Source organism: Ptychodera flava, assembly GCF_041260155.1.
Source record: "Ptychodera flava strain L36383 chromosome 23 unlocalized genomic scaffold, AS_Pfla_20210202 Scaffold_24__1_contigs__length_23054250_pilon, whole genome shotgun sequence".
Classification (NCBI taxonomy): Eukaryota; Metazoa; Hemichordata; class Enteropneusta; family Ptychoderidae; genus Ptychodera; species Ptychodera flava.
The window spans coordinates 13,438,613-13,466,106 of record NW_027248278.1 but is presented as its reverse complement, the minus strand read 5'-3'; the positions used below and the strand labels follow the sequence as shown (position 1 = coordinate 13,466,106).

At 36.2% G+C, this 27,494-nt stretch overlaps 1 protein-coding gene across 2 annotated transcripts in view; it reads right to left on the bottom strand.

Moving 5' to 3' along the window:
• The window catches only part of LOC139124474 (serine/threonine-protein phosphatase 6 regulatory ankyrin repeat subunit B-like), a 58,491-nt gene extending 31,845 nt beyond the window's left edge, over positions 1–26,646 (bottom strand). For both annotated transcript variants that reach the window (XM_070690613.1, XM_070690614.1), the window contains exons 1-15: positions 26,518–26,646; positions 23,667–23,760; positions 22,764–22,859; positions 8,922–9,020; positions 8,171–8,260; positions 7,480–7,578; positions 6,625–6,723; positions 5,893–5,991; positions 4,217–4,315; positions 3,438–3,536; positions 3,214–3,312; positions 2,889–2,987; positions 2,063–2,161; positions 1,839–1,937; positions 1,513–1,611 (exon numbers count right to left, since the gene is read on the bottom strand). In XM_070690613.1, coding sequence (XP_070546714.1) covers positions 1,513–1,611; positions 1,839–1,937; positions 2,063–2,161; positions 2,889–2,987; positions 3,214–3,312; positions 3,438–3,536; positions 4,217–4,315; positions 5,893–5,991; positions 6,625–6,723; positions 7,480–7,578; positions 8,171–8,260; positions 8,922–9,020; positions 22,764–22,859; positions 23,667–23,696 — 1,305 coding nt within the window. In that variant the 5' untranslated portion in view covers positions 23,697–23,760; positions 26,518–26,646. The remainder of the gene's footprint in view (positions 1–1,512; positions 1,612–1,838; positions 1,938–2,062; positions 2,162–2,888; positions 2,988–3,213; positions 3,313–3,437; positions 3,537–4,216; positions 4,316–5,892; positions 5,992–6,624; positions 6,724–7,479; positions 7,579–8,170; positions 8,261–8,921; positions 9,021–22,763; positions 22,860–23,666; positions 23,761–26,517) is intronic.
• Between the last annotated feature and the right edge of the window lie 848 nt (positions 26,647–27,494).

Sequence of the window (27,494 nt, the reverse complement as noted above, 5' to 3'; positions counted from 1 at the left end):
TATAACGCAGTAACACACAGCAATGCAGAGCTACGTTAAATGCGGCTGTAAGCTTACCCTTCTTTATATACACCCGTCGTCCTGACATTTGTTTAGCAGTGCTGTTTCGTTTATGAGTGTTTTCTTTCGCTGTTTTCGCATTCTGGTAACTAGCAAGCATATAAAAACTGGAAACTAACACCGACCGCACAACAACTCCGTGGATACGTACAGCTACCCTGTATCCCGCACACGAGTACGCAGGTGCGGCCAATGAAAGCCGGTCAACAGCTTCAGCTGCGACCGGCCGCCCGTGCTGGGTGATCTCATTACCGTGCTCGAGCTTGACTCGTACATTTTCTAACTAGCGAAATTTTAGTTTTTTTAAAATCTTGATGGTCTTAATGTGACGTTCATAAAATAATTTGTATATATATTACATCTTTAACAATGTGAAAAAATGAAAGATTAAAGTTGGTGCTGTAGCAAAGCCTTTTTAGCAACAGATTGCCATGTATTCTGCCCCGTTTCCATCAAATTAACGATAGAGGGCGCTGTGGGTCAAACTCTGGGTCAAACCTGGGGTCAAACTCACATGCAAAAAGGGTACCTTATCGAATATTAAATTTGTATAGGCCAGAAGGAATAAAAGCAATGTGCCCAATGATATAGTTGGCACGATGATAGCCCAGAACAGCTGAAAGATGACATCACCTGGACGTGATTGGTCACGCTAAAAAGACGTTTTGACTTATTTGATTTAAAGACTAGTGCCCTTGTATTTATATATATAAAAAGAAGGATGTCTTGCATCTGCCTTCTGTTTTATTCACTGTGAACGTTTGAGGACTGGGGCATTGTCACGACTCAGATCATCAAAATTTCAAATCGAAAATGTCAAAACAAGTGTTTTAGAATATGATATATCAAGAATCACGACATCAGAAGGAGTGGACGTAATTTGTCACGGATTGTTTATGTAACACTGATGTTTGTATCTTACTTCAATATAGTAACTAACGGGTTATAACTTTCATAACCGACTTGGTCTGCAATCGACCGATCCCCTGTGTTCCAATTCTAATTTGCGCATTAGCTGACCCTGCTGCCGAGATGTATTTTTTCTAGCAATGTATGAACTTCATACATTTGATAAGTGTGACTGGCTTAGAATTATAGTTGCATAGGGTATCAACAGATGATTGAAAAAATGGAGATGTTAACATTGGTGATCCTTTGTCTTCAACTACATACCTCCCATGAAGTGACTATTATTTGTCCTGATAGGTTCGGTCATGAAATTTATTTTCGGTTACATAAATTTGATTCCACAAGGTGATGGTGCTCATGCAAGTAGTAATAAGATTATAAACATGCCTTCGGCATCACAATTAAGCTTATCAATGTTACTAGGACTATACTTCGGGTAGTTAACATATAAAGATCGATGTCTTTGTGAACCTATATTGATATATGAAAATAAGCTTACACCATTCTATTGTGTCTTTTAAGCCACAACGCATTCAAACTTACCTCGTTCTGTATGTCAACATTGGCTTTATGTTCAAGTAATACTTTTACCATGTTACAAAGACCATCCCCTGCTGCAATGTGTAATGGTGTATCTCCAAGCTGCAAGAAATGTAACGAAATAAAACTATCCGCCGTTGTTTTAATGTAACACTGATATTTGTATCTTACTTCAATATCGTAACTGAACGAGTATAACTTTCATAACCACTTTGTTCTGCATGTCGATCGATCCCCTGTATTCAAATTCTAATTTGACTATTTGTGCATTAGCTGACCCTGCTACCGAGATGTATTTTTTCTAACGATGTATGAAATTCCTAACTCACCATATTCTGTGTGTCGATTGAGGCTTTGTATTCCATTAGTACATCGACCACATTATGATTATTACTCTTTACTGCCAGGTGCAAAGGTGTGTTATAAGACTGCAATACAAGAACAAGGGAAAATATCCCCTTATGAAATAAAACATGCTATTATGTAGGTAAACAAACATTAATTTTTTTTGCAAAATTTTCGATATATGCAATTTGCGATACTCATAACTCACCTTGTTCTCTTTGTTGATTGAGGATTTGTGTTCCAGTAGTAATTTGACCACCTTGTTCATGTCTGCCCTTGCTGCCTCATGTAAGGGTGTATTACCAGACTGAAAAATGACAAGATAAATAAGTCCGTTACTTTACTAAAGTATTCTCAGCTTGAAATGCCGACATATATATATATCGTTACACATCACGTATCGTTCGGTAAGTGTGACTAACCTAGACTTAGTTACTTAGTATATTGAAAAAAAAAACGGTAAAAAAAGTTTTCAAGACGCTAGCGTATTAGTCATGTGGTATTGATCAGTGCAGGCGTATTTAAGGTCAGTGCGGATCTTAACTGCACCTGAAACATTCTTTTTCATTGGTTTTGACGAAAATAAGGCTTAGCATATGACCCAAGGCTTATGACAATCCAGTTAAATTTAGTAAAATTAGTGTAGCACAATTAAAGTTTAATACATGGGAGCTACAGCAATTCTTTGCCAGTTCCAAGAAATTTTTGGAAGCATTTTAGGGGTAGGTGTTTCAAAAATTGAGTTGTTCCCTTGTCTTCGACTACGTCCTATGCCATGCCTACTATTTTGACGCATAGGTTCAGACATGAAATTTTTCGGTTTCATCAATTTCATAACACATGTCATTATACTCATGCCAGTAATGTAATGGCAATACCCTGGCCTACACTATGGTCAACAATACTGTCACTAGAACAATTAATTCCTCGTACATTTATCAAATGATAATCGGAGTCTTATGCAAACATACATAATTATGTAAATAATAGCCTTCTATGTTGTGTCGAGCAAATTAAACGACTTTCTAGCTTACCTCGTTCTGTATATCAACACAGGCTTTGTCTTCAAGTAATGCTTTGACCACATGATCATGACCACGCCCTGCTGCAATGTGTAATGGTGTATTACCAGACTGCAAGAAATGTAACGATAAATAAAGCACCTCGCCCTACTGTATCTTTTACTGTGTTGGAATTTTATTTCAGTATAACAATTGGCGAATTCTAATTTTCATCATCCACTTTGTTCTGCATGATAAAAGGTCCCCTGTGTTCAAATACTAATTGACGATTTCTGTGTTACCTGACCTTGCTGCAAAGAAGTATTGCTTGTAACAATTTATGAAATCCATGACTCACCATATTCTGCTTGTCGATTGAGGCTTTGTATTCCATCAGTACATCGACCGCGTTATATTTGTCACTCTTTACTGCCAGATGCAAAGGTGTGTCATAAAACTGCAATTCAGAAAAAGGGGGAGTGTCCCTTTAGGAAACGAAATATGGCCATTATGTGAATAAACAAACATCAAACATTGTTGCAACATTTCTGATATATGCAAGTTGTGATACGCATAACTCACATTGTTCTGTATGTCGATAGAGGCTTTGTGCTCCAGTAGTAATTTGACCACCTTGTCCGTGTCTGCCATTACTGCCTCATGTAAGGGTGTATTACCGGACTGAAAAGGACAAGATAATTAAATTAGTGCGTTAAAACACTTCGTATTCTCAGCTTGAAATGTGCACGTGTATCGTTACACCTAACGTTTTATTCGATTAGTGTGACTAGCCTAGACTTAGTTACTTAGTATATTAAAAATATGGCAAAAATGGTTAACGACACCCCAGCCAACAAAGTCTTGTGGTATTGATCAGTGCAGGCGTAATTGAGGTCAGTGCATGTCTTAACTGCATCTGAAAATGCTTGTACATCGAAAGCAAGGTTAAGCTAGCGACCCAAGGCTTACGACACTCCAGTTAAATTGGGCAACATTACTGTAGTACAATTTACGTTTAATACATTGGAGTGAGAACAATTCCTAGCCAGTTCCAAAATCTTCTTTGAAAGCAATTTAGGGTAGGTTTATGAAAAGTGAAGTTGTTCACAGAGTTGATCCTTTGTCTTCGACTACTTCTTATGCCGTGACTACTATTTTAACGAATAGGTACACGCAAGTTTTTGCGATTTTATAAATTTCAAAATGTAACACCGTGGCCTTTGTCATCGTCAACATTACTGTCACTAGCACTATTTCTCAGACATTTAACAAATGATGATCACGGTATTTTGTCAACATATATAATATATATAATAGCCTACTACGTTGTGTCTTACAGTTTATAGGATTTTCTAACTTACCTCGTTCTTTATATCAACAGAGGCTTTGTGTTCAAGGAATACTTTAACCACGTGATCATGACCACATCCAGCTGCAATGTGTAATGGTGTATTACCAGACTGCAAGAGATGTAACGATAAATAAAACAACCTGCGCTAGAGTATATGTTAGACTAATGCTATTTCTATATACAGTCACTGACAGATTGTTATTTTCATGACTCACTCATACTGATTTCACAATTTTGTGTCACCATAGCCTGCTGCCGATATATACTGCTCCTTTAAATGTATGACACATATAACTCGCCTTGCTTTGTTTGTCGATTTAGGCATTGTTTTTTATCAGTACATTGACAGCGTTTCAATAGTCCTGTTTCAAAATGACCTACATTACACGTCCTACACACATGTACTGCATGCTCTGATTGGTTAATCCGCTTATCTAAGGTCCACTTTCGGAGCAGTCATTGGAGGGACCTCATGTGTAAGGTCTCATTTAATTATGTATTATTCAATTTACAGCTTCCTGATTGGTTAAAGTGTAGGTCCGTTCCTCCAGTGTTCACTGCCTCATTATGCAATCTCATGTACTTTTGGATGATGCCTGCACGTGGTCGCAGCTCGATTCCAGTATATGAAGAAAAGTACTCATGCCGAGTATTTGTCAAAACATCCATTTAGATTTGACCTTGTTCGAGAGTTTCTTCATTATTCATGGCATTGTATGTGATACTGTGAACTATACATGAATTAATTGCCAGGATAAATTTTGTCCTTTTCCCTGCAGTTGTTGGTTGAAATGGTTGATCTAGTCAATTTTGCATTTCTCCAAGAGTTTGCGAGAAAGATATTCATACATGTCTGTCCAAAGATCGGTATATGTAGGTTATGACCAGTACGACTGACCCACAAGAATCTATGACGGCTGGCACAAGCTGTATTCAGTTGACTGCGAACAACTGTTCTCACACGGTCACAATTTTCGATCTTTGGAACATGGTAAACGGCTTACTGAATTATATGACGAACCCCATGTGTTTCCCTTGAAGCTCTATTGTGTCCTATTGTCATTCACAGACCTCACTGTTGTCGATGCGGCCAATGCCCCCGTCAAATCAAAAATGAAAATGAAAAATGTGAACTTGTGACAATTGGAAAACAATGAGCCAACATACCTGTAATGCATAAAGGGACAGGGATAAATAAAAACATGGAAATTTAACGCATGAAGGTTTGTCGGGCATTTTTCGTTGTAACTTTCGGCCGATCCGTGAAAATCGAATAACGTATTACTTCAGCGGTAGCCAGGAAGCACGTAGGACATTGCATAATGAGGCCGTGAACACTGGAGGACCGGACCTACACATTGACCAATCAGAGAGCTGTAAAGTGAATAATACATAGTAATGAGACCCAACGCATGAGGTCCCACCAATCAGCGCAACGTAAATGGACCTTAAATTACCAGATGAACCAATCACTGATGTTGGTACATATGTCATGGACCTGACTTATGAAACAGGACTATTAGGACTCAGTGCTGCCAGGTGCGATGGCGTTTCACCAAATTGCAAGGCAACAAAATGAAAATCATCCATTTATGGAATGAAACATGACCAATGTGCAGGTAAATCGATATAAAACTTTGTTGCAATATTTCCTGACATCTCCAAGCTGTGATACTCATAACTCACATTGTCCTGTATGTCAACAGCGGCTTTGTGTTCAAGTAGTAATTTGACCAACATGTCTCTGCCTGCATATGCTACCGCATGCAAGGGTGTGTTACCAGACTGTAAAAAGAAGAATGTAAAATAGTCTATTAAACTTCTTAGTATTCTCAGCTTGAATTTTCAAAATACATTAATACACCTAACGTATTCTTCGAGTACAGTGACTTGCAATATTTGAGGTCAATGGGCATCATTTCTTTGCTTGACAAATTCTTTTTCACTGGTTGCAACGAAAGCAAAGCTACGTACAACACAAGACGTACGACACTCCAGTTGAATTTGACGACACTACAGTGCCATTAAAAATACACAGGGTTAGCTAAAGCAATGCTGTGCCAGTTCCCAAAACTTTTTTTAAAAACAGTTTCGGAAGACGATCGAAAAATGGAGTTGTTCACAGCGTTGATCCTTTGTTACCGACTATGCTGTATGCCGTAACTACTATTTCGACGCGTGGATTCAGACATGAAAGTTTTTTCGGCTGCATAAATTTCACAACACAAGGGATTGTACTCATGCCAGTAATATAATGATAATACCATGGCCTTTGGCATGGTCAACATTATTGTCACTAGTATTTTTTCTTTGAACTTTTAACAAATGATAGTTAAAGTATCTTGCCAACATATATAATTACAGTAATAATAGCCTACGTTGTTTTGTTTTTACAAGATATGCCATTTTCTAACTTACCTCGTTCGTTACATCAACAGAGGCTTTGTGTTCAATTAATACTTTGGCCACCATAAAAAGACCATATCCTGCTGCAATGTGCAAAGGTGTATCACCAGACTGCAAGAAATACAACGATATATAAAACTAATCGCTCTAGTGTTTATGTTTATGTTTATTACAAGACTGGAGGGAGGAGAAGTGAAAATAGCCCAATTAAATAACAGAGTATTCTCCACTTGAAGTTTGGAGATATATAATAGCACCCAACGTATCGTTCGATCAGCGTCATCGATTTCGACTTAGTTGCATTGTCTATTGGAAGAGATTTGAAAATTGTAAACATTACGCTAGTCAACTAGGTCAAGTAGTCGTGATAGCAATGGACGTACTTGACGTTAGGGTAGTGTGCATCTTCACTTCAATTGACAGAGTCGAGTGCATTGGCCGCATAGAAGGCATAGTTTATCATACAACCCAAGCCGTACGATACTCCATTTGAATTTGGCGACATAGAAGTACAATTAAAGTTTTAATACATAGGGTTAGCTATAGGAATGCTGTACCTGCTCTCAGAAATTACTTGAAAGCAATTTAGATAAGCCATCGAATAACGGAGTAGTTCACAGCTGCGACCCTTTGCCTTCGACTCCTTCCTATGCCATGACTATTATGCGCATTTGTTCGGATATAACAGGTTAATGCTCATGCCCGTCATATAATGATAATAGCCTTGTTTCAGGCATCGTAAATAATACTGTCGCTAACACATCCCACTTACAGTTAACAAGTGATTGGAATCTTTGCCAGCATATGTTAAGATATAAATAATACCTCACTATATTGTCGTACAAAATAACAGATTTCCTATCTTACCTTGTTCGGTATATCAACAGAGGCTTTGTTTTCAAGTAATAGTTTGACCACGTGATCATTCTGGCGCCCTGCTGCAAGGTGTAATGGTGTATCACCAGACTGCAAGAAATGTAATCATAAAAACTGCTCGCCCGGGTATTTATTTAAGACTGATGTTTGTATCTTATTTCAATAACTTTCTTACCCCACCTTGTTTTCATGTCAACCCCAACTCCCCCCCGTATTCCTAGAATAATTTGACAAGTTTTTTGTCATCTGACCTAATATTGAAGAACTCTTATCTGGCAATTTATGATATCATAACTTACCATGTTCTGCATGTCAACTAAGGCTTTGTATTTAAGTAGAACTTTGATGGCTGACTCACATGTCAGACTGTTTCTAATCTATGCAAGTGCAGACTTCCAGTAAAACCCCGTGTATAGCGAAATAACGACAGAGAATGAATTCTGCGATAAACTTATGAAGTTTACTCAATTCAGATGAAAAAACGGTCAAGTTTTGATTATTTCATTACTCGTTGATTAAAGTTAATGTTAACAAAAAAGGTTATCGATTAAAATGTCTCAAAACTAAACATTACGTGAACTGAAGCCAATGTCAAGCATAATTCAAGGACATAATATTCACAATAATGCCCTCAATAAGATGAATCCAAGCACCAATAGTAATAACTTAGTATTATAGTTACCTTTGTCTGTACGTCGACTGCAGCTTCAGATTTTAACAGCAATCCGACGATTACTTCATTAGATGCAAAGTGTAATGGCGTCCAATCCATCTGTTTAAATTTGGAGGAAAATTAATGATATTCGACAGTGCAATGGATTTGAAATTTACCCATTTGAAAAAAGGTTATAATTGTAACAGGTACCGATAATTAGGCAAATAGGGAAATCGTGTATTTGTTACTAATATTAAGTCGTGCGTAGCGCATATCAGTGTAACATAGAAGCCATGAAATTTGTTTGTTAATTTGTTAAAGTGAAAAGTTTGAAAGGTGAAAATATGAAGGCCCACTGAGCCGTTGTCGCAGCTCTATGTATTCAGACAATAATTATACAAGCAGTTCTCTCTCTCTCTCTCTCTCTCTCTCTCTCTCTCTCTCTCTCTCTCTCTCTCTCTCTCTCTCTCTCTCTCTCTCTCTCTCTCTCTATCTGACGCACGCTGATTGACGTGATTTTAACGTATCAATTATGATGGTTTCAGAGACGGGACAAATACTATATTTATCACTTCATAACTTTTCCATTGTTTAGCATAGCTTTTTTTCTATCATGTTTTTATAAAAATTGCATTTCATAACCACTTCAGTATATAAATTCCCTGAATGATCTTAATACATGTTATAAGTTTAATTGACGCATGGTCTTCAATTTACTGCAGCAGTATTGAATAATATTTTTCCAATTACTGCCAGGCTTTGTTTTCTATTGACTTACCTCATTTTTAGCATTTACATCTGCACCGTGGCTAATCAGCACTTCAGCGATGTCTTCATTATTGTCAAATGAAGCCACGTGCAATGCTGTGGCGTTGTCCTACAACAAACATGGCACACTCTGTTATTATCTTATTGCTACAATAGAATGACACATTATCTTAATAACTAGAAAATGACATTGGCAACCACGCTAACAAATATTATATTAAGCCACACACGCGAATGAGTTTCACTCAAAAATGGGCAAAATGGGTCGAAATTTGAGAAAGAATTAAATGATGATATTTTAGAATTATAGTTACATAACAAAAAAGCCATTACCATGAGTGAATAGCAGCAATTATTTTCGGTTCACATTTACATTTTACTGGCTAAACATTTTTGTTTCTACACATAACAGGACGGAGGCCCTACGAAGTCCAGTGTCGGGAAAATTTGTATTTGTTTTCTATGTGAATTTCTGTGTGTAATTCTGTTCGTCCATAAGTCTTTATTTTCCTCTGTAAGTTAAAAGGTAATAGTCGAAATGTTGTGCATAACCATCGGAACATCTTAATCTAGTCAAATGTTTTATATGTATATGACGTACGTAAGAGTAATTTGTCATACCTGCGCAAATAATGCAGAAAGTTTAATGAGAAGGACTTTCAGATAATTGGCTTATTTGCATATTTATTGTATTTCATTAACCCCGAATTGATGTTTTTCTCGACTTCTGAAAAATATTCGTTACATTGAGATTAAGTTATGTTAAATGTTTGATGAGGGGGTCACAGTATCTTAATTTTCAATTGCATATTAATTTGACTTGAGTAACGAGGTCATATATCAAATATTTGAGCATGGATACAGACTTTACACACTATTTCAATCATATTCATTTTTTTTAAATACTGAATATTGATGAGTAAAGCATATTATTTATTAGCCAATGTGCAATTTTTCATTAACTAGGCTACAAATCAACACTAGTCTTAAAGGTCTCGTGAAATGCCAATGTTGCAAAATCACAGAATAACGGTTGGTCTACAGAACAGTTATGTTCATTTCTTTTATCATTTAGTGCGCTATTATTAAATATGGCAGAAGGAAAATGCGATGTGGGCGTGTCCCCAAGCTCTCTTCAGTCGACTTTTTGCGGCTTTCCGAAGTTTGCCCGACGTCGTATCTTCTGACACCGATAACGGGAAGTAAGTATTTCTCACCTTCGTAAGCTTACAACGGGGAGTAAGCTTAACTTCTAGGGTTCCCGCTTGCATAAGCTTAATTAGTATGATACTCTGTTCACGCTAACTCGCAACACTTGCAAAATGCGATAAATAGTTAATTGAATGCGGCCAAAATTCTATCAAAATGATTCTCCACGCTTGCGAATGTTTATTTTGACATGAAATTCGGTTTCGCCAGCGAAAGCTACAAGTTTTGCCGATTAATCGAAGCGGCTACGGGCTAGCCGTCAGGCGGCGGAAAATCGCCGCCTAAAAGCAGGATGATCGCCGGGTGAAATATGCACAGATCGTTTCTTTTACCCTCGTTCCTGGACGATTAGGCAATAATCTTCATAAAATTGAAAAGAAAACGTAACTAAAGCGATGAACAGTGCAAATAGATAAGGGACCGAGCACAATTAACGGCAGGGGGGGGCCGGAAGAGAAAATGGGGGAGCCACGAAAAAAAATGAGTGTTCTTGGGGTGGGCCATGAAAATTCCAGGGAAAGTAAGGGGTGGGCCACCAAAATTTTTTACACCATGACAGACAGAGAATATTTTTCAGCATTTTTGTTCCCTGTTGAAGCTGGAGTTCCTTGTTAAACTTCTTGTAGCATGATGAAATACCAAGTCTTAAACCTCACAATGCAGTTGTTATGTGTAAAATGAGCAATATTATTATTGAAAATTGACTTCATTTGTCAACAGTAATAATGGTTGGTAATGATACAGAGGCTCGGTTGAAACTGGTTATTCATCATGCTATAGGAATCCCTTATAGAACAGGAATGCCTGTCAGTACCATGTGAAATTAGCATTCACATGGCTAGTTGGCATGGCTTAATGCATGTGCATAGGGAATAGGCAGTCAGGCAGTCCACATTCATTTCAGAAGCACGTTGGTAACATGTGTATAGGCCGAAATATTTAAATGAGCTAGCCATTCACACACATGTGAATGAATGGTTATGCTGAATCCACTCACATGTATGTGAACCAATGGTTATTTTGAATGCACATATGAATGACAGGGTCATCCTGGCAGAAAAAGAGCACCATGAAAAGTACTGATTTGACACCCGATTTCACTTATTTTGATGTTGCCGTTATGAATTTGGTAAACATTGTTACATTTGCATGTTTGCAAGGTGTAAGCAAACATCAAATAAGTGAAATCAAATTCCAGTAAAATCAAGTACTTTTACACAGCCTCTTACGGTGAATTATAAGATACAATTGGTTGGATATGTAATTTAACCATATTTGGCCTAAAACTAAGACAGGCCAAACAGAGTTAAAAGCAACTCTGACTCACCTGAACACAGCAAACACAAGCAGACTCACCTTTCCAAACGTTCAAAATAAAAAGCACAAAACATATCTGTAAGTCTGATGACAATTTAATAAATTTTTGGCTTTAACAAATTTCATAGACACAGTGAAAAGTGATTTAGTCAAAGATTAGTTTTTAAAAGAGTTCATTTAACTCTGGCCAAGTCTCGTCTTTCATGTCCTATTTTGTTTTGAAATTTGACATTGAAGATTTCTTTATGTAAGTCATGATTATTCTTGCCAAAGTTCTCTTGGGCCTTGGCTGACATGCACACTGAAATGAAACAGAAAGGAGAGAATGAACTTAGCAACATTTATTAAGACGACAACTTTACAATAAAGTTTCAGAACATGTGTGTGATTTGTTACATACACATAGAGGAATTTTTTACATACATCTTTGCGAGTGCAAAATTAATACATTGAAAATGTAACATATATGTCTAGAAATGTGCTTGTGTACGTTGTATTGACTTGACTAGTTGCCACAGCCACTATACCGATTAATTTATGTACATCTTTACAAAGTGAGGGCATCACAATTCATAATTTGAATCAATACAAGAAAGTATGTTAATACATGAGGCAAACAAGTTATTGAACTCAATAAAAATTACAGCTGCTGTCCCTTGAAAATTAAGACGTATCACATTTCTAAACATTTTTTCTGTCTTTCAATACAAGGCTTCTTACCTGGCAATATCATATTAACAATGGATTTTAAAAGTAACCATGTACAAAAGAAGTAAAAAATGCAAGTAAGACCGGGTGGTACAAACAATCATAAGTTTACATAGCCATGTTCATCCTACGATCTACCGGTAGTTTGGTTTTTTTTTAAAATATTTTCATTTCGCCTATTTTTTTATAGCAGTGTTTTTGCACTGAGTGAGACCATGGACGCAAACTAAGCTTAGGCGTTGTTCAAGCCCAGCTTTGTTTTGCGTTAATGGCCACACTGTACACCTCCCTCCGCCCTGTCGAGGTATACAGATACGTACTTTCTTTTCACCCCTAAAGCTCGGGTTAAAAATGTCGGGCCATATACAAAACCAAGCTTCCCAGGAAAACATCAATGTGCAGAGAAAAGCCTCTCTATAAGGCATACTAATTTCGTAATTGCCCTTTATAAATATGCATTTCAAATACTTACCGATGAATGGAAAATTATCGTCCACGACGACTTGCTATCTCGGCCACTGCATCCAACACTGTCGCGGGGAAATACACTTTACCTTCATGCCAACTGAAACATTACCACTTAGACCTAACTCACTTGCTGTTTTGACTCAAAATGTGTCGTCACTGGGGGAAGAAATGACCGAGAAATCAGCCATAATTCGTGAGATTCAGCTGGTCTGAACAGCCATTACTTCAAAAAAATCTGCGCAATCTCATTTGAGAGATGCAATGTGATATCCGACAACGATCGTGTGGGAACACAAAGCATTGGTCAAATTCGAAAGGTCAAGGGTCGTGATCGTCGCAAAATTTTGACATTTCAAGTACGCGTAAACTGTTCCTTTAGATTTTTCCAATAAGCAAAAATTGACTTTATATGAAGAGATCAGTTAAAATACGGACGTCCAACACACTAAGTGAACCCTGTTGCAATTCTGATCAGCCTCGTTAAATCCAAGCGTGCTCATTTACGGGACCCTTACGTTCATACCCTGTTGCGTCCCGTCCACTCTTCCAACACAACTCTTTCCAAAGTCACGACATCATACATCGTCAGAACCGCTAGTTCATCCGGCTCGACTTTTGAACGGTTTGGGGATGAACAGTACCTGTATTGCGTTTCCATTAAGTTTTATGTAAGTTGTAATCGCGAAAGTTTTACTATGGCAGATGCAGAACCGTCGCAAGTGTGTTCGTCGTTGTGTGATGATCTGACGTACATGTACATGACTGCACATCATAGCCAGTTGCTGACGGACGTACGCGAAAACATGGACCGTATGAGAAAAATTTAATGACAGATCCAACCATATTACGTCTGGAAATGTGAGTACCTTTCAATGGAATGCAGGTTCCGATCATATGGAATATTTAGCGGTGAACATGTGTTTATTATTGCACATTTTGAAAATAAAAATAAACGATGTTTAAAACTTTATCTGTGCTGATTTAATTTAGAGGCTGCTCACAGACGTTTGTAGCCATCTGCATGAATTCCCTCATGTCATATCCATTGGTTTATACTGAAAATCCCTGGTCTCGTTTTTTTGAATGGAGATGAATGAAACTAATGCTAATTATATTATGAGGCTGTAACTTCATAATTTTGGCAGAAATTGTGTTCTTCGTACATCGACTACAGGTTTTTCTCTCTTTTCAAAATCATGTTAGCCAGTATTGCTAATGTTATTCTATTTTCTAAAACACGTTCAAATATCCGGTCTTCACAACCTGTATTATGTACAGTCAGCATTGTTATTGTTGGTAAACACATTTTGGTCTGGACTAAACTTCAATTGAACACAATAACAGTGAACTTTTATAATATACATGCACACAAAGTGTATGTTGGTTGTATTGATAATATCAACGAGCTAATTCAACTTAAATTTGTAAACCAATGAAGTAAGTGCAGTTGATACATAACACAAATATTAACAAAATCAAAAACTTACAGCTTTATACTGTCACTTTAAAATGGCAAACCGTTGCTTCTGTAGCCACTAAATATTTAAGTCTGAGAACAATTTAACTGGTAAATGTGACCCATGTGGCATTTCTATAGTGCAAACATGAGTAATTTCACCTGAAAAACTTAACCCAAGTAAAATCAACTCTACACATGAGTGCCGCCTAATTTATTTAAATTAAATAGACAATAGGGATGTGAGAACATGAGAATTGACAACAAGTCAGTCCTTGGAGTTTATTAATGCATGTCTAAATTTTTACCGCCACATGTGTAAGCTACCATTCAATCCATTGACAATCTTCCCTTCTATCATGAATTCAATAGGACTGCTAATGAATGGTTACTTCACATGGCTGAGTCTGATTTCACATTCATAGCCAGTGATGAATGTTCAAATTTTAACATGTCATATTTCCAATACTGGCATGTGGCAGGTTGGACTGCTATGGACTGCCTATTTTTCCTCAAATAACCATTCAACCTGTTCCACACAGGAATGTGGACTGGCTAATAGGCAGTTCAGAACTAGAATACGTAGTGGACACACAGGAAAAAATACTGAAAAAAAGGGAGGAAAAAATGGCATTAATGGGTCTTTTATAGTTAGCCCATGAAGGACTATTCCAATGGCAGACTGTCATTACAGTGGAGTAACATTGAATATCTTGGGTAGTCATAGAAAGGCAGACACTGGGTTGTGGAAAGTGCATTGAAATCACAACGGTCATGTTATACATTTTTCCCCAACATCTGAAAACATCCTACAGATACTCAGTTGAAGTAAAGTTATTTTATTTGTTTATTATTTATATATTTATTTGTTTATTATTTATTTCAAGAATGCAAGAATGTTGTTTTCACTAACGCATATATTAAAAGTTATAAGGATTATATATATGTGTACAACTTTGTACCTATGTAATCTTTCTTTTTTGGGGAGGGGGGGGCCACAAAAATTTTGTTGCCGGTGATGGGGGGCCACTAAAATTTTTGCTGGTGTTAGGGGTGGGGCCTGTAAAAAATATACGCACCACGTATTTTCTCTTCCGCCCCCCCCCTGCCGTTAATTGTGCTCGTTCCCTAACATACTCGTTTCTGGCTAAGTTACTTCCGGGTTTATCGCTTAACTTATGGCTCAATCGTGGTCTCATTCTTGTCCTCCATATACATCCAATCATGAGACGTACAATCTTTTAATTGTATTCTGTGATTTGTTCGTTTACATCCCCGACATGCATCGGCTACTGTAATTGGCTAAAATTTTTAGTGCAGTCAACTGCCATAGCCTTTCACAAACGCGTCGTGAAGTTCATACCGTCGTCGATCCGATTTTTACAAGGGATAATTACCGGCACTAAATGATTATTTTTTGGTTCGGAAAGGCAATTGAAGCACAAAGAAGTATACTGGTTGTTTTATCTCGTTTCTAGTCGTGAATTAGCGCCTAAACGTGGTCTGTCACGTCAATACTGATTGTCCATGCTATTCGTATGCATGTGTGCATCGTATACATTGCTGGTACAGAGTCATTACTGACAATTTACGTGAACGAGCATTGACCGTGGATTTCGTTTACATGTAACAAAGCCGACGGTGCTGGTAGTATTCTTTTGGTCGAGCAATTCTCCATCAGACGTAGCGCTGGCGGGAGAGTCTGCTGGTGAGAAACGGAGGGCTAGCGTGGGTTGCCCAATGGAGGTACTACCTCCATGGTTAATTTGCACTTATCACACACTCTTTGTGTTGTGTTGATACGGGGAAAGATAAGGGATGGCGTGGGACCGCTATTCAATGTAAATGATCAGCGTTGTGACGTCAGAATTTACCAGCCATAACCAAACTTAGGGCGTGGCCTAAGTTTAGCGATTTGACCCCAAATTGACTCCGCACATAGAAATATAAAAAATAGCACTAATGTAGAAATTTTGTTGCGAATGTAACAATATTGCCACCCGGAAGCTAAACAGCTCAGCAGTACAGGTTCATTTCACCAGACCTTTTATGTATTAGATGTTATGTGATTTTTGAGGTACTTTGGTCAAAATTAGTACAATTGAAAGTTCAGTGAGTAGTTAGGGGTTATTACACACAGTTCGGTCGATATCGCATTCTATTCAAGCAACATGTCCGTTTTCGAAGATATGTGTCCGTTAGTCCGTGGGCTAGAGGGGGTCTACGTGCACCCCCCCCCCCACAGGATAACAAATCTGTATTTTTCAGAAGCCTTGGGATCCCTAGAATACGAAATGGAATTTTAACAGAAAAAATATAGGGATGGAATAGCTGTTATGGTCATGTTTTGAAGGGTACCGCAAAATCACGATTTTCCAAGCCAAATGCATTTTCGTCAAATCTGTCTTCTTGTAAGTCATGTGCTGAGCTCATTTTTTAACATAACCTCACTTGTTTGGTATCATTAGAAAGGGAATTTATTCCTCTTTAAGATGACATATTGCACTATGCAATATCTTCTAAAGTTTTTGTCAAATATAACCAAAACTTACCCCTTACCCCAAAATTTAACATTGCAAATTACAGTAAATCTCAAATTCTACCAATTTTTTAGCTAGGCATAATAAAAAATGCAATGCTTTGTCTGAAATCTGTTTTATTTGATACAGGGACATGTCAGAAATATGAAATAGACTTTTAACAGAAAAAATATTGGGAATCTACAGCTGTAACAGTCATATTTTGAAGGGTACCGCAAAATAACAGGGTTGCAGATTTGCATGCATTTTTGTTAAAACTGTCTTCCTATAAGTTATCTGTTGAGCTTGTTTTTGAATATAACCTGGCTTGTTAGGTATCATTAGAAAGATAATTCACTAATCTTTAGAATGATATATTGTAACATGCAATATCTTCTATACTTTTCATGATATGTAACCAAAACCTACCCCTTACCCCAAAGTTTACATTGAAAATTTCTGTCATAGCTAAAACCAAATTCTACAATTTTTTTAGCTTGACACAAAAACTCTGGCCCTTTTTGCTATTAAACCTGTTTCATTTGGTACAGGGACATGTCAGAAATATGAAATAGACTTTTAACAGAAAAAATATTTGGAATCTACAGCTGTAACAGTCATATTTTGAAGGGTACCGCAAAATAACAGGGTTGCAGATTTGCATGCATTTTTGTTAAAACTGTCTGCCTGTAAGTTATCTGCTGAGCTTGTTTTTGAATATAACCTGGCTTGTCAGGTATCATTAGAAAGATAATTCACTAATCTTCAGAATGACATATTGTAACATCCAATAACTTCTATAGTTTTCATGATATATAGCCAAAACTTACCTCTTACCCCAAAGTTTACATTGAAAATTTCTGTCATAGCTAAAACCAAATTCTACAATTTTTTTAGTTTGACACAAAAAGTCTGGCCCTTTTTGCTATAAAATCTATTTTATTTGGTACAGGGACATGTCAGAAATATGAAATAGACTTTTAACAGAAGAAATATTGGGAATCTACAGCTGTAACAGTCATATTTTGAAGGGTACTGCAAAATCACAGTATTGCAGATTTGCATGCATTTTTGTTAAATTTTTCTACTTATACGTTATCTACTGAGCTTGTTTTTTAATATAACCTGATTTGTTAGGTATCATTAGAAAGATAATTTACTAATCTTCAGAATGACATATTGTAACATGCAATATCCTCTATAGTTTTCATGATATATAACCAAAACCTACCCCTTACCCCAAAGTTTACATTGAAAATTTCAGTCATAGCTAAAACCAAATTCTACAATTTTTTAGCTAGAAACAAAATCTCTGGCCGTTTTTGCTATTAAATCTGTTTTATTTGGTACAGGGACATGTCAGAAATATGAAATAGACTTTTAACAGAAAAAATATTAGGACTCTACTACTGTAGCGGTCATATTTTGAAGGGTACCGCAAAATATCAGTGTTGCAGATTTGCATGCATTTTTGTTAAATATTTCTTCTTATAAGTTATCTGCTGAGCTTGTTTTTGAATATAACCTGGCTTGTTAGGTATCATTAGAAAGATAATTTACTAATCTTTAAAATGACATATTGTAACATGTAATATTTTGCATAGTTTTCATGAAATATGACCAAAACCTACCCCTTACCCCAAAGTTTACATTGAAAATTGCAGTAATAGCTAAAATCAAATTCTACCATTTTCTTAACCTAGACATATAAAATCAGGCATTTATTTGTATGAAATCTATTTCATTCGGTAATGGGTCATGTCAAAAATATAAAATAGACTTTTAACAGAAAAAAGATTGGAATTCTGTAGTTGTAACAGTCAGATTTTGAAGGGTACAGCAAAATCTCAGTATTCCTGACTTGCGTGCATTTTTGTTGAATCTATCGTCTTGTAAGTCATCTGCTGAGCTTCTTATAGAATATAATGTAAGTTGTTTGGTATCATTAATAAGATTATTTACTAGTCTTTAAAAAGACATATTGTAACATGCAATATCTTGTGCAGATTTTTATGAAATATGACCAAAACTTACCCCATACCCCAAAATTTACATCGAAAACTACTGTCATAGCTAATATCAAATTCAAGCAATTTTCTTACGCAGACATAAAACTTTAGGCAATTTTTTGTATGAAATCTGTTTAATTTTGTACTTGGCCATATAAGAAATATGAAATGAACTTTTAACAGTAAAAGTATCGGGATTCTATAGCTGTAACAGCTGTATTTTTAAGGGTACAGCAAAATCTCAGTATTCCTGATTCGTATGCGTTTTTGTTAAATCTGTCATCTTATAAGTAGTCTACTGAGCTTGTTATTGATTATAACCGGGTTTGTTTAGTATCATTGGAAAGGTAATTAACTGGTATTTACAATGAAATATTGTAACAGGCAATATCTTGTATAGTTTTCATGGAATATGACCAAAACGTACCCCATACCCCAAGGTTTATATTGGAAGTACTGTCATAGATAACGTGATCAATTTCCGTGAATTTTTAGCTAGACGTGATAAAAATAGCTCTGTTTTGGTATTCAATCTGTTATATATGGTATTGGGTCATGTCAGAAATGTGAAATAGACTTTTAACAGAAAAAATATTTTGACTGTATAGTTGTATCAGCCATATTTTGAAGAGAAATGCAAAATCGCAGTACCGCAAACTGGCACCTTTTTTGTTAAATTCTTCTTCTTGTAAGTCATCTGCTGAACTTATTTTGTGACACAACCTGGCTTGTGAGGTATCATTAGTAGGGCAATTTATTCTTCTTTAAGATGACATATTGTAATATACAATGTCATTCATAGTTTTCCTGGAATATGGTCAAACTTTACCCCATACCCAAAAAGTTCAAATCGCAAATTACGGCTTATCTTAAATTCTACCATTTTTTTCTGCACATAATACAAAAGGCAATTCTTATTTAAAATCTGATTTATTTGTTACAAAAGTATGTTACAAGTATAAAGTTACCTTTTAACGGGAAGATGATACAATTTAGTTGCCACTTGGATCATTTTGGAGGGGGAACCCAAATATTGCAAATGTATGTGTTTCGGCAAATTTGCCCTGATACCTGGGTACCCTTCCAAATATGATCCAAAAGGCTACAAAATCATATTATGTTCCTGTTAAAAGTTAATTTCATATTTGTAACATACTTTTCTAACAAAAACACAGATTTCGTAGATTGCATACAAGCATTGCCTTTTGTATTTAAAGTTAATAAATTGTAAAAAAAGGTCGAGTTTCAGATTTGCAGTAATTTGCTGTGTAAACCTTGGGGTATGGGGTAAGCTTTGGTCCTATTTCATGAAACCTAAACAAGACATTGCATATTACAATATGTCATTTTAAAGACTGGTAAATTACCTTTCTATTGATACCTAAGAAGCCAGGTTATGTCAAAAATCAAGCTCAGCAGATGACTTATAAGAAGACAGATTTAACAAAAAAGCAAGCGAGTTTTCAATACTGTGATTTTGCGAGACCCTTCAAAATATGACTGTTACAGCTGTAGATTCCTAATATTTTTTCTGTTAAAAGTCTATTTGATATTTCTCACATATCCCTGTACCAAATAAAACAGATTTAATAGCAAAAAGGGCCAGAATTTTTGTGTCAAGCTAAAAAAATTGTAGAATTTGGTTTTAGCTATGACAGAAATTTTCAATGTAAACTTTGGGGTAAGGGGTAAGTTTTGGTTACATATCATGAAAAGTATAGAAGATATTGCATGTTACAATATATCATTCTGAAGATTAGTGAATTATCTTTCTAATGATACCTAACAAACCAGGTTATATTCAAAAACAAGTTCAGCAGATAACTCATAAGAAGAAAAATTTAACAAAATGCATGCAAATCTGCAACACTGTTATTTTGCGAGACCCTTCAAAATATGACTGTTACAGCTGTAGATTCCTAATATTTTTTCTGTTAAAAGTCTATTTCATATTTCTGACATGTCCCTGTACCAAATAAAACAGATTTAATAGCAAAAAGGGCCAGAGTTTTTGTGTCAAGCTAAAAAAATTGTAGAATTTGGTTTTAGCTATGACAGAAATTTTCAGTGTAAACTTTGGGGTAAGGGGTATGTTTTGGTTACATATCATGAAAAGTATAGAAGATATTGCATGTTACAGTACATCAATTTGAAGACTAGTAAATTATCTTTCTAATGATACCTAACAAGCCAGGTTATATTGAAAAACAAGCTCAGCAGTTAACTTATAAGAAGACAGATTTAACAAAAATGCATGCAAATCTGCAACACCGTGATTTTGCGGTACCATTCAAAATATGACTGTTACAGCTGTAGATTCCTAATATTTTTTCTGTTAAAAGTCTATTTCATATTTCTGACATGTCCCTGTACCAAATAAAACAGATTTAATAGCAAAAAGGGCCAGAGTTTTTGTGTCAAGCTAAAAAAATTGTAGAATTTGGTTTTAGCTATGACAGAAATTTTCAATGTAAACTTTGGGGTAAGGGGTATGTTTTGGTTACATATCATGAAAAGTATAGAAGATATTGCATGTTACAATATATCATTCTAAAGATTAGTGAATTATCTTTCTAATGATACCTAACAAGCCAGGTTATATTCAAAAACAAGCTCAGCAGATAACTTATAGGAAGACAGTTTTAACAAAAATGCATGCAAATCTGCAACACTGTTATTTTGCGGTACCCTTCAAAATATGACTGTTACAGCTGTAGATTCCCAATATTTTTTCTGTTAAAAGTCTATTTCATATTTCTGACATGTCCCTGTATCAAATAAAACAGATTTCAGACTAAGCATTGCATTTTTTATTATGCCTCGCTAAAAAATTGGTAGAATTTAAGATTTACTGTAATTTGCAATGTTAAATTTGGGGTAAGGGGTAAGTTTTGGTTATTTTGACAAAAACTGTAGAAGATATTGCATAGTACAATATGTCATCTTAAAGAAGAATAAATTCCCTTTCTAATGATACCAAACAAGTGAGGTTATGTTAAAAAATGAGCTCAGCACATGACTTACAAGAGGACAGATTTGACGAAAATGCATTTGGCTTGGAAAATCGTGATTTTGCGGTACCCTTCAAAACATGACCATAACAGCTATTCCATCCCTATATTTTTTCTGTTAAAATTCCATTTCGTATTCTAGGGATCCCAAGGCTTCTGAAAAATACAGGTTTGTTATCCTGTGGGGGGGGGGGTGCACGTATACCCCCTCTAGCCCACGGCCTACGTGTTTTGATGAGCTGTGCAGCAACGAGCTATAATGCGGAAAGTTCATGAGAACACGATGCGATATCGACTAAACGTCGAAGCCAGAAAGCCGAGAGATATAGCGACGTCATTCTGGTAAAATAAGGCCACAGGGGTGGGGGTGGGGATAGGGGAATACGTAAGAACCCGAATGGAAACAAGTTTATAAGTGTTTTATAACACACCCATTCATGCTGTTTTATGTGATTGCTTCCAATGTGCTTTGGTGTAGAGAGTCTGAAACAACATTTTATGACACATTCACTTTGTGATTCTCCGTAGCGGTAACAGTAGTGCCATTTCTTTTTCAGAAAAAGAAGCACGATTCTCTATACCACAAAACATAACGTCCTTAGTTCCATTTGAAGTTTTTTCGTCAATGAACTCTTCACGTTCCTGCAAGGAAAACCTATTAATCTGGTTGTTGTTGATGTCTGTGTTGTTGTTGTTGTTTTTTTATTGTTGGTTATGTTTATATTAGTCATGTTATAATTGTTATTGTTGTTGTTGACCAATACAATTCAACGACGGAAAAGCACGACAACAACACGACAAAAATAAAGAACGAACAAAACAACATCAAAACAACAACAACAACAACAACAACAACAACAACCAGATTACTGGGTCCCCTGTCGTTCATGCGTTGTTTGAATGGAAAATGTCAGAGGTTTGTCGCTTTTACTGGATGCTCATAGTACTCTAATAACACACCATTCTTTCAAAGCTGCATCTTCCGTTACTTTTTGAACCATGGATTGGCATGGGGCGTTTTATACTGATAAATAGCACAATTGCATATTTCATTCATGCTTTCATAAAGTTGTGTGAATTGAAATGATTGCATTTTGTTCTTATTTTGTAGTTTATGATGCCCATGTAAATATTCCTCAATCTGATAATACTTACTGCCCAATCATAACCTCTACCATTGATATCATATCCTTCAGCTAACAAGGACCGTATCCTCTGAACATCCCTTTCTCTTGCTGCTTTAATGAGATCCTGTAATGTAAGCAATAATCTCGTGTTATGTACCATACCAAAAGATCATGTAGAATTCTATTAAAGATTTATCAATGGTTTCGAAAGATTCGGGAGATTACAATTTAGAAAATGCCCATAGCACAGCTATTATTTTATTTGAGCTAAATAAATTTATGCGCTTTGATTAAAGCTCAATATTCCTTTTACTTTCGAGTGTGCTCATGTTGTTCCTTGCCTATTGTCTCATCCTTTTTAAAGACGAACTATTAGATTTTCGGATCACTATTTATTTATTAATCTGAATGATGTATTATTTAGAGAACGTTAAACAAAGGAACGCTCACTTTTAAGCAAAGCATTTATTGAGACCAGTGGTTTTTATCCTGACTTCATTTCGTTTCCAAAAATGGATATGACCTTATGATAAATCGGTTATATTATTACCCTCAAAATATTTTATAATTTTATGACAAAAATATTAAAGGGTAACCAAATATCACCTTTTCCTGATATCCTCTAAGTTTCTCAATATTTACAGTCTCACAATTCAATATATACTGATGCCGATTTTAATGACATTGAACTGATCGTTAACAAACTTATGAATGTAACCTTTATGCCCATTTAAATTACTTGAAACAGTGTTTTTTTTGTCTAAGCATACAGTCATTACTTTTCAACACTTTTTATAATTGGTTACAGTGATTCAAACAAATTCTAAAAGAAACAATTCTAACAGAAAGTTGTCCTATTTTTTGCCATACGCGATATCAGTTATTCCTGTAATGGGTCAAAAGTTGTTTCATTAGATCTACATTTACTCACGTCAGGATTCTTCTTTTTTCTCATCGACATAGTTACTGTACTTTCATTTCTCAGGGTAAGGCAATCTTGTATATCTCCAAGAAACGTGATCGGTCTGCAGAGGTAGAATATCGATTCAGTGTTCAATAGACACTAAATATTTCCAGGTAATAAGCACAATTAAAGGCAGGGGGCAGGAAAAACATGGCTTTTAAAGGGGTCCTTCAAAATTCTAGAGTTCCATGAGAGAGCCTGCAACTTTTTACTCAGTGCAAATCATAGTGATAAATCACTCAGAATGGGACAGACAACAAATCTTTAACAAACTGGGTTTCTGAGGTTATCCAAAGACAGCTGACAGTGTGTTTTAGTGACTAAATATCATATATATTTTATGCTTGTGAACACTATTAAGATATATTTCAAAGAGTGGGAATGAGAAATGACAGAAACAATAGGCTATCATCGGTATTAAAGGTGTGCAATTTTCACATCAAATGAATACAAATTTCACTTCAATGTCATTTGGTTGTTCTTAAAGTACATCTAATCGCTTTATTGTAATACATTCATTTAAGTCAATTGTAAAACATTGTAAAAAAAGCACTAAGCGAACGATTTGTTCATAGTTTGTGTCGTAGACAACCTTGTATAGTTAAATGATACTTTAAGGTAATATTCCGAAATTCTTGTATATATATACCGATCTAAGTTGTGAGCTGCATGAATGCCGATTGTCATATATATATATATATATATATATATATATATATATATATATATATATATATATATATATATTTGTATATAGTATATCAGGTAAACTTGAGCTGTACACAGTCCGGGTTATGTCCATATAGAGGATAGTAGGGAAGAGCCAATGGCGTACCGTATATGTAATGAAATTAAGGCAAGAACCAATCACGTACTGTATATGTACAAGGGTCAAAGGTTACGTTGGTTCACTTCGTTCAGATCGCGATATGACCTGACAGATCCACCGATCGAGTGAGACTGTTGGCTACCCGGAAGTATCTTAGCTCCAGTCGATTGGCGACGTTCTACCGTGTTAAAAATTGTAAGATTTCTTCAGGAATAGTTTTCTGAGTTTCTCAACCATTGACCATATTCGACAAAGAGTTATTGGACGTTTTTCCTTCTCTTTTCCAGCTTTTGGTTAACTTCTCGGCGACTGATCCGGCGCGCGTTTTTCTGAGCGAAGGGTCAATCGTACCGGGCAATGCATGGTGATCGAAAAAATCGTGCTCCATCGTGCTCCGATGACCGACTAAAACAGTTGACCCATCTTTGCAAAGCTTGAAAAATTCTCCATACTGCAGTTGGCAAGGTTAAATTGAAATTTGACCAAAATAGGCGATATTTGGCGACAAATAACTTACTGTAGATTTACAAGGGTCAAATGCTGATTTCTAGGAGCCGTACCCGGCCAGGAAATTCATCCAAATAAGTAATTTTCAATGTACTAACCACTTGTGTCGGTCACCATCTCGGCCGCACTGAACATTGTGCGTAATGTCTACATCTAAAAACTACCCAGTGCTAAAAATAAAGGGCGAAATCAAGCCGAAAATTTCCAAACTCGTTGCAATGTACGAGCCAAGGTTTGCAAGGTTAATTATTCATGACGTCGCGGCGGCAGGTTCGCTGATTGGTCAATCGTAATATCCTCTCTATGGACATAACCCGGACTGGTACAGATAGCTCCCAGTGCTTTTCGTAGTGTTTTTCAATAGCGTATGAATAAATTTGCACAACAGAATTACCAACAGAATAAACAGAAAATATACAGCCAGATTCATCTTATAATAATAATAATAATAATAATAATAATAATAATAATAATATATATATTGGAATAATTTGGAAGCTTTTCTCTTTCACTCTGACTTGTTCAACTTGAAGTTGAATATCTTTATTGTATGTGCTAATATGCTAAAGTGGCATACAGTTCAATAAAGATCATATATATATATATATATATATATATATATATATATATATATATATTATATTTATATATATTTATATATATTATATATATTTGTATTTGTCATATAAAGAGGGAGACAGCAAGAGACTGGGCGAAATAAATTTTTCGAATTGCAAACAAGTGATCAACGATTGATGGAAAAAACTAACACTATGTTTGCGCGCGATTGCGTGAAACTCAAGAAATGGATATTCTATTTACTTGATGTATATTTATGTTATGTTCGTAATGCACTGCTATACTACATTGGGTATATGTGTACAGTACTCCCTGGTGAAGACAAGCAAAAGTTTGATATATATGTATCTCCATGCACAGGCCAGTGATTAGGTGTGTAGGTATACTACGGAGTAGTGAGTAACGAAATACAATTGGCTAACGATAAATCATGTGCTTTTCTTTGAAAGCTCCAACAAAGCGAGTGACCCAGCATGACCCTTATCTATTCACTGATCGGCGCTTTCACTTTCAAAGTGGCGTCTGATCTCTGAATCATGTTTCAATGAAGTTCTATAGGACTCTGTATAGGACTCTGTCCTCTAAGTACAGACTAAACGAAACGTTTGCATTTAGTAGTTAAAACGTTGAGGTCCCTTTGCCCCGCTATCGTCATGGACTGACTTTTTCCTCAGATAAATAGCTGAATAAACCCATGTACAAGCCAATAAATTGCAGATAGCTACTTCCTTAACGATACAATGAAGGTTACTGTACGCCACTACAGATTATTCAAGGCAATTTCACGATAATTTGAACGTAACTTTGACGGGTGGGCTGTCTTACTCAGAGATAGGTATTTCTAGGACGTCTTTCTCAAGTAACATCTGGGTGATTTTTAAAGGAAATAAAACTACCACTCACCAGGAACTTCTTCCCCCTGAATGGAGTCTTATATAGAGCATGCGCCAACTTTCCCCTTCATGGCATCCGGGTCACCTGATATATTGTTATGATAAATGTCAAGTCGACGCCAAAGCTTTGTAAGATTGCCACAGTTCACGCCCTATGTTTCAGCTTCGGGTTTCGTATGGAATCAGCACACATTTGAGTGATTCTCGAGATATTTAGACCGATTCGCTAGTCCTTTTGTTCCCCCTATTCGCTGCCAACGACAGCTAATGAGTCAGTTCCGCTACGCTATAACACGGCTGGCTCGATGAGCATCGCTTGCTAGAAATACCGTTGAGGGCGCATCACCATATGATTAAGGATAGAGCTGCGTAGCGGACGAGGGCCTGTGAGAGAGTCTAGTGTCAGAATTGCTTTTATGCGTCTAATTTATTGAAAATATGTTGATTTTACTGTATTCACAATTTAAGAAAGGTTTATTGAAGCACGAAGAATGCCATAGAGTACTTATCTGCTCTACCAGTGCAGCAAAGCGGTATAAGCATTGTGCGCTCGCTTCAGTTTGCCTTAGCAATAGGTTCCTCAGGGTAATTTGTTGTTGCGATCAATGGTTTCCATTAAAACTCAGCGAAATTGTCATCATGTTTTGACATGATAATTACGCCAAGGCGACTAGAAGAGGGTTTGTCTATGTCAAGACTTAGCTCGAATTTTAGCGGAATGTTACATTCCCTGTCTGTATCGCCTGACATTCAAAACGGTTCTCCTTCTATGTTTTCATCGTTCGTTAAAATGATTTACTATGATTGGCCGAAAACAAGACGATTTTTTTTGTGTCTTATATATTTTTCAATGTAATCTATATGATGCTACATGAACTCTGATATTCGAAATTGTTCCGTTCGGAATTGGTGAGGACCGGATAGGGTGATTTTTCCATTCTGTTCTTGTGCAATTTGACCGCATCCATGGTTCTGATGGATGGATGG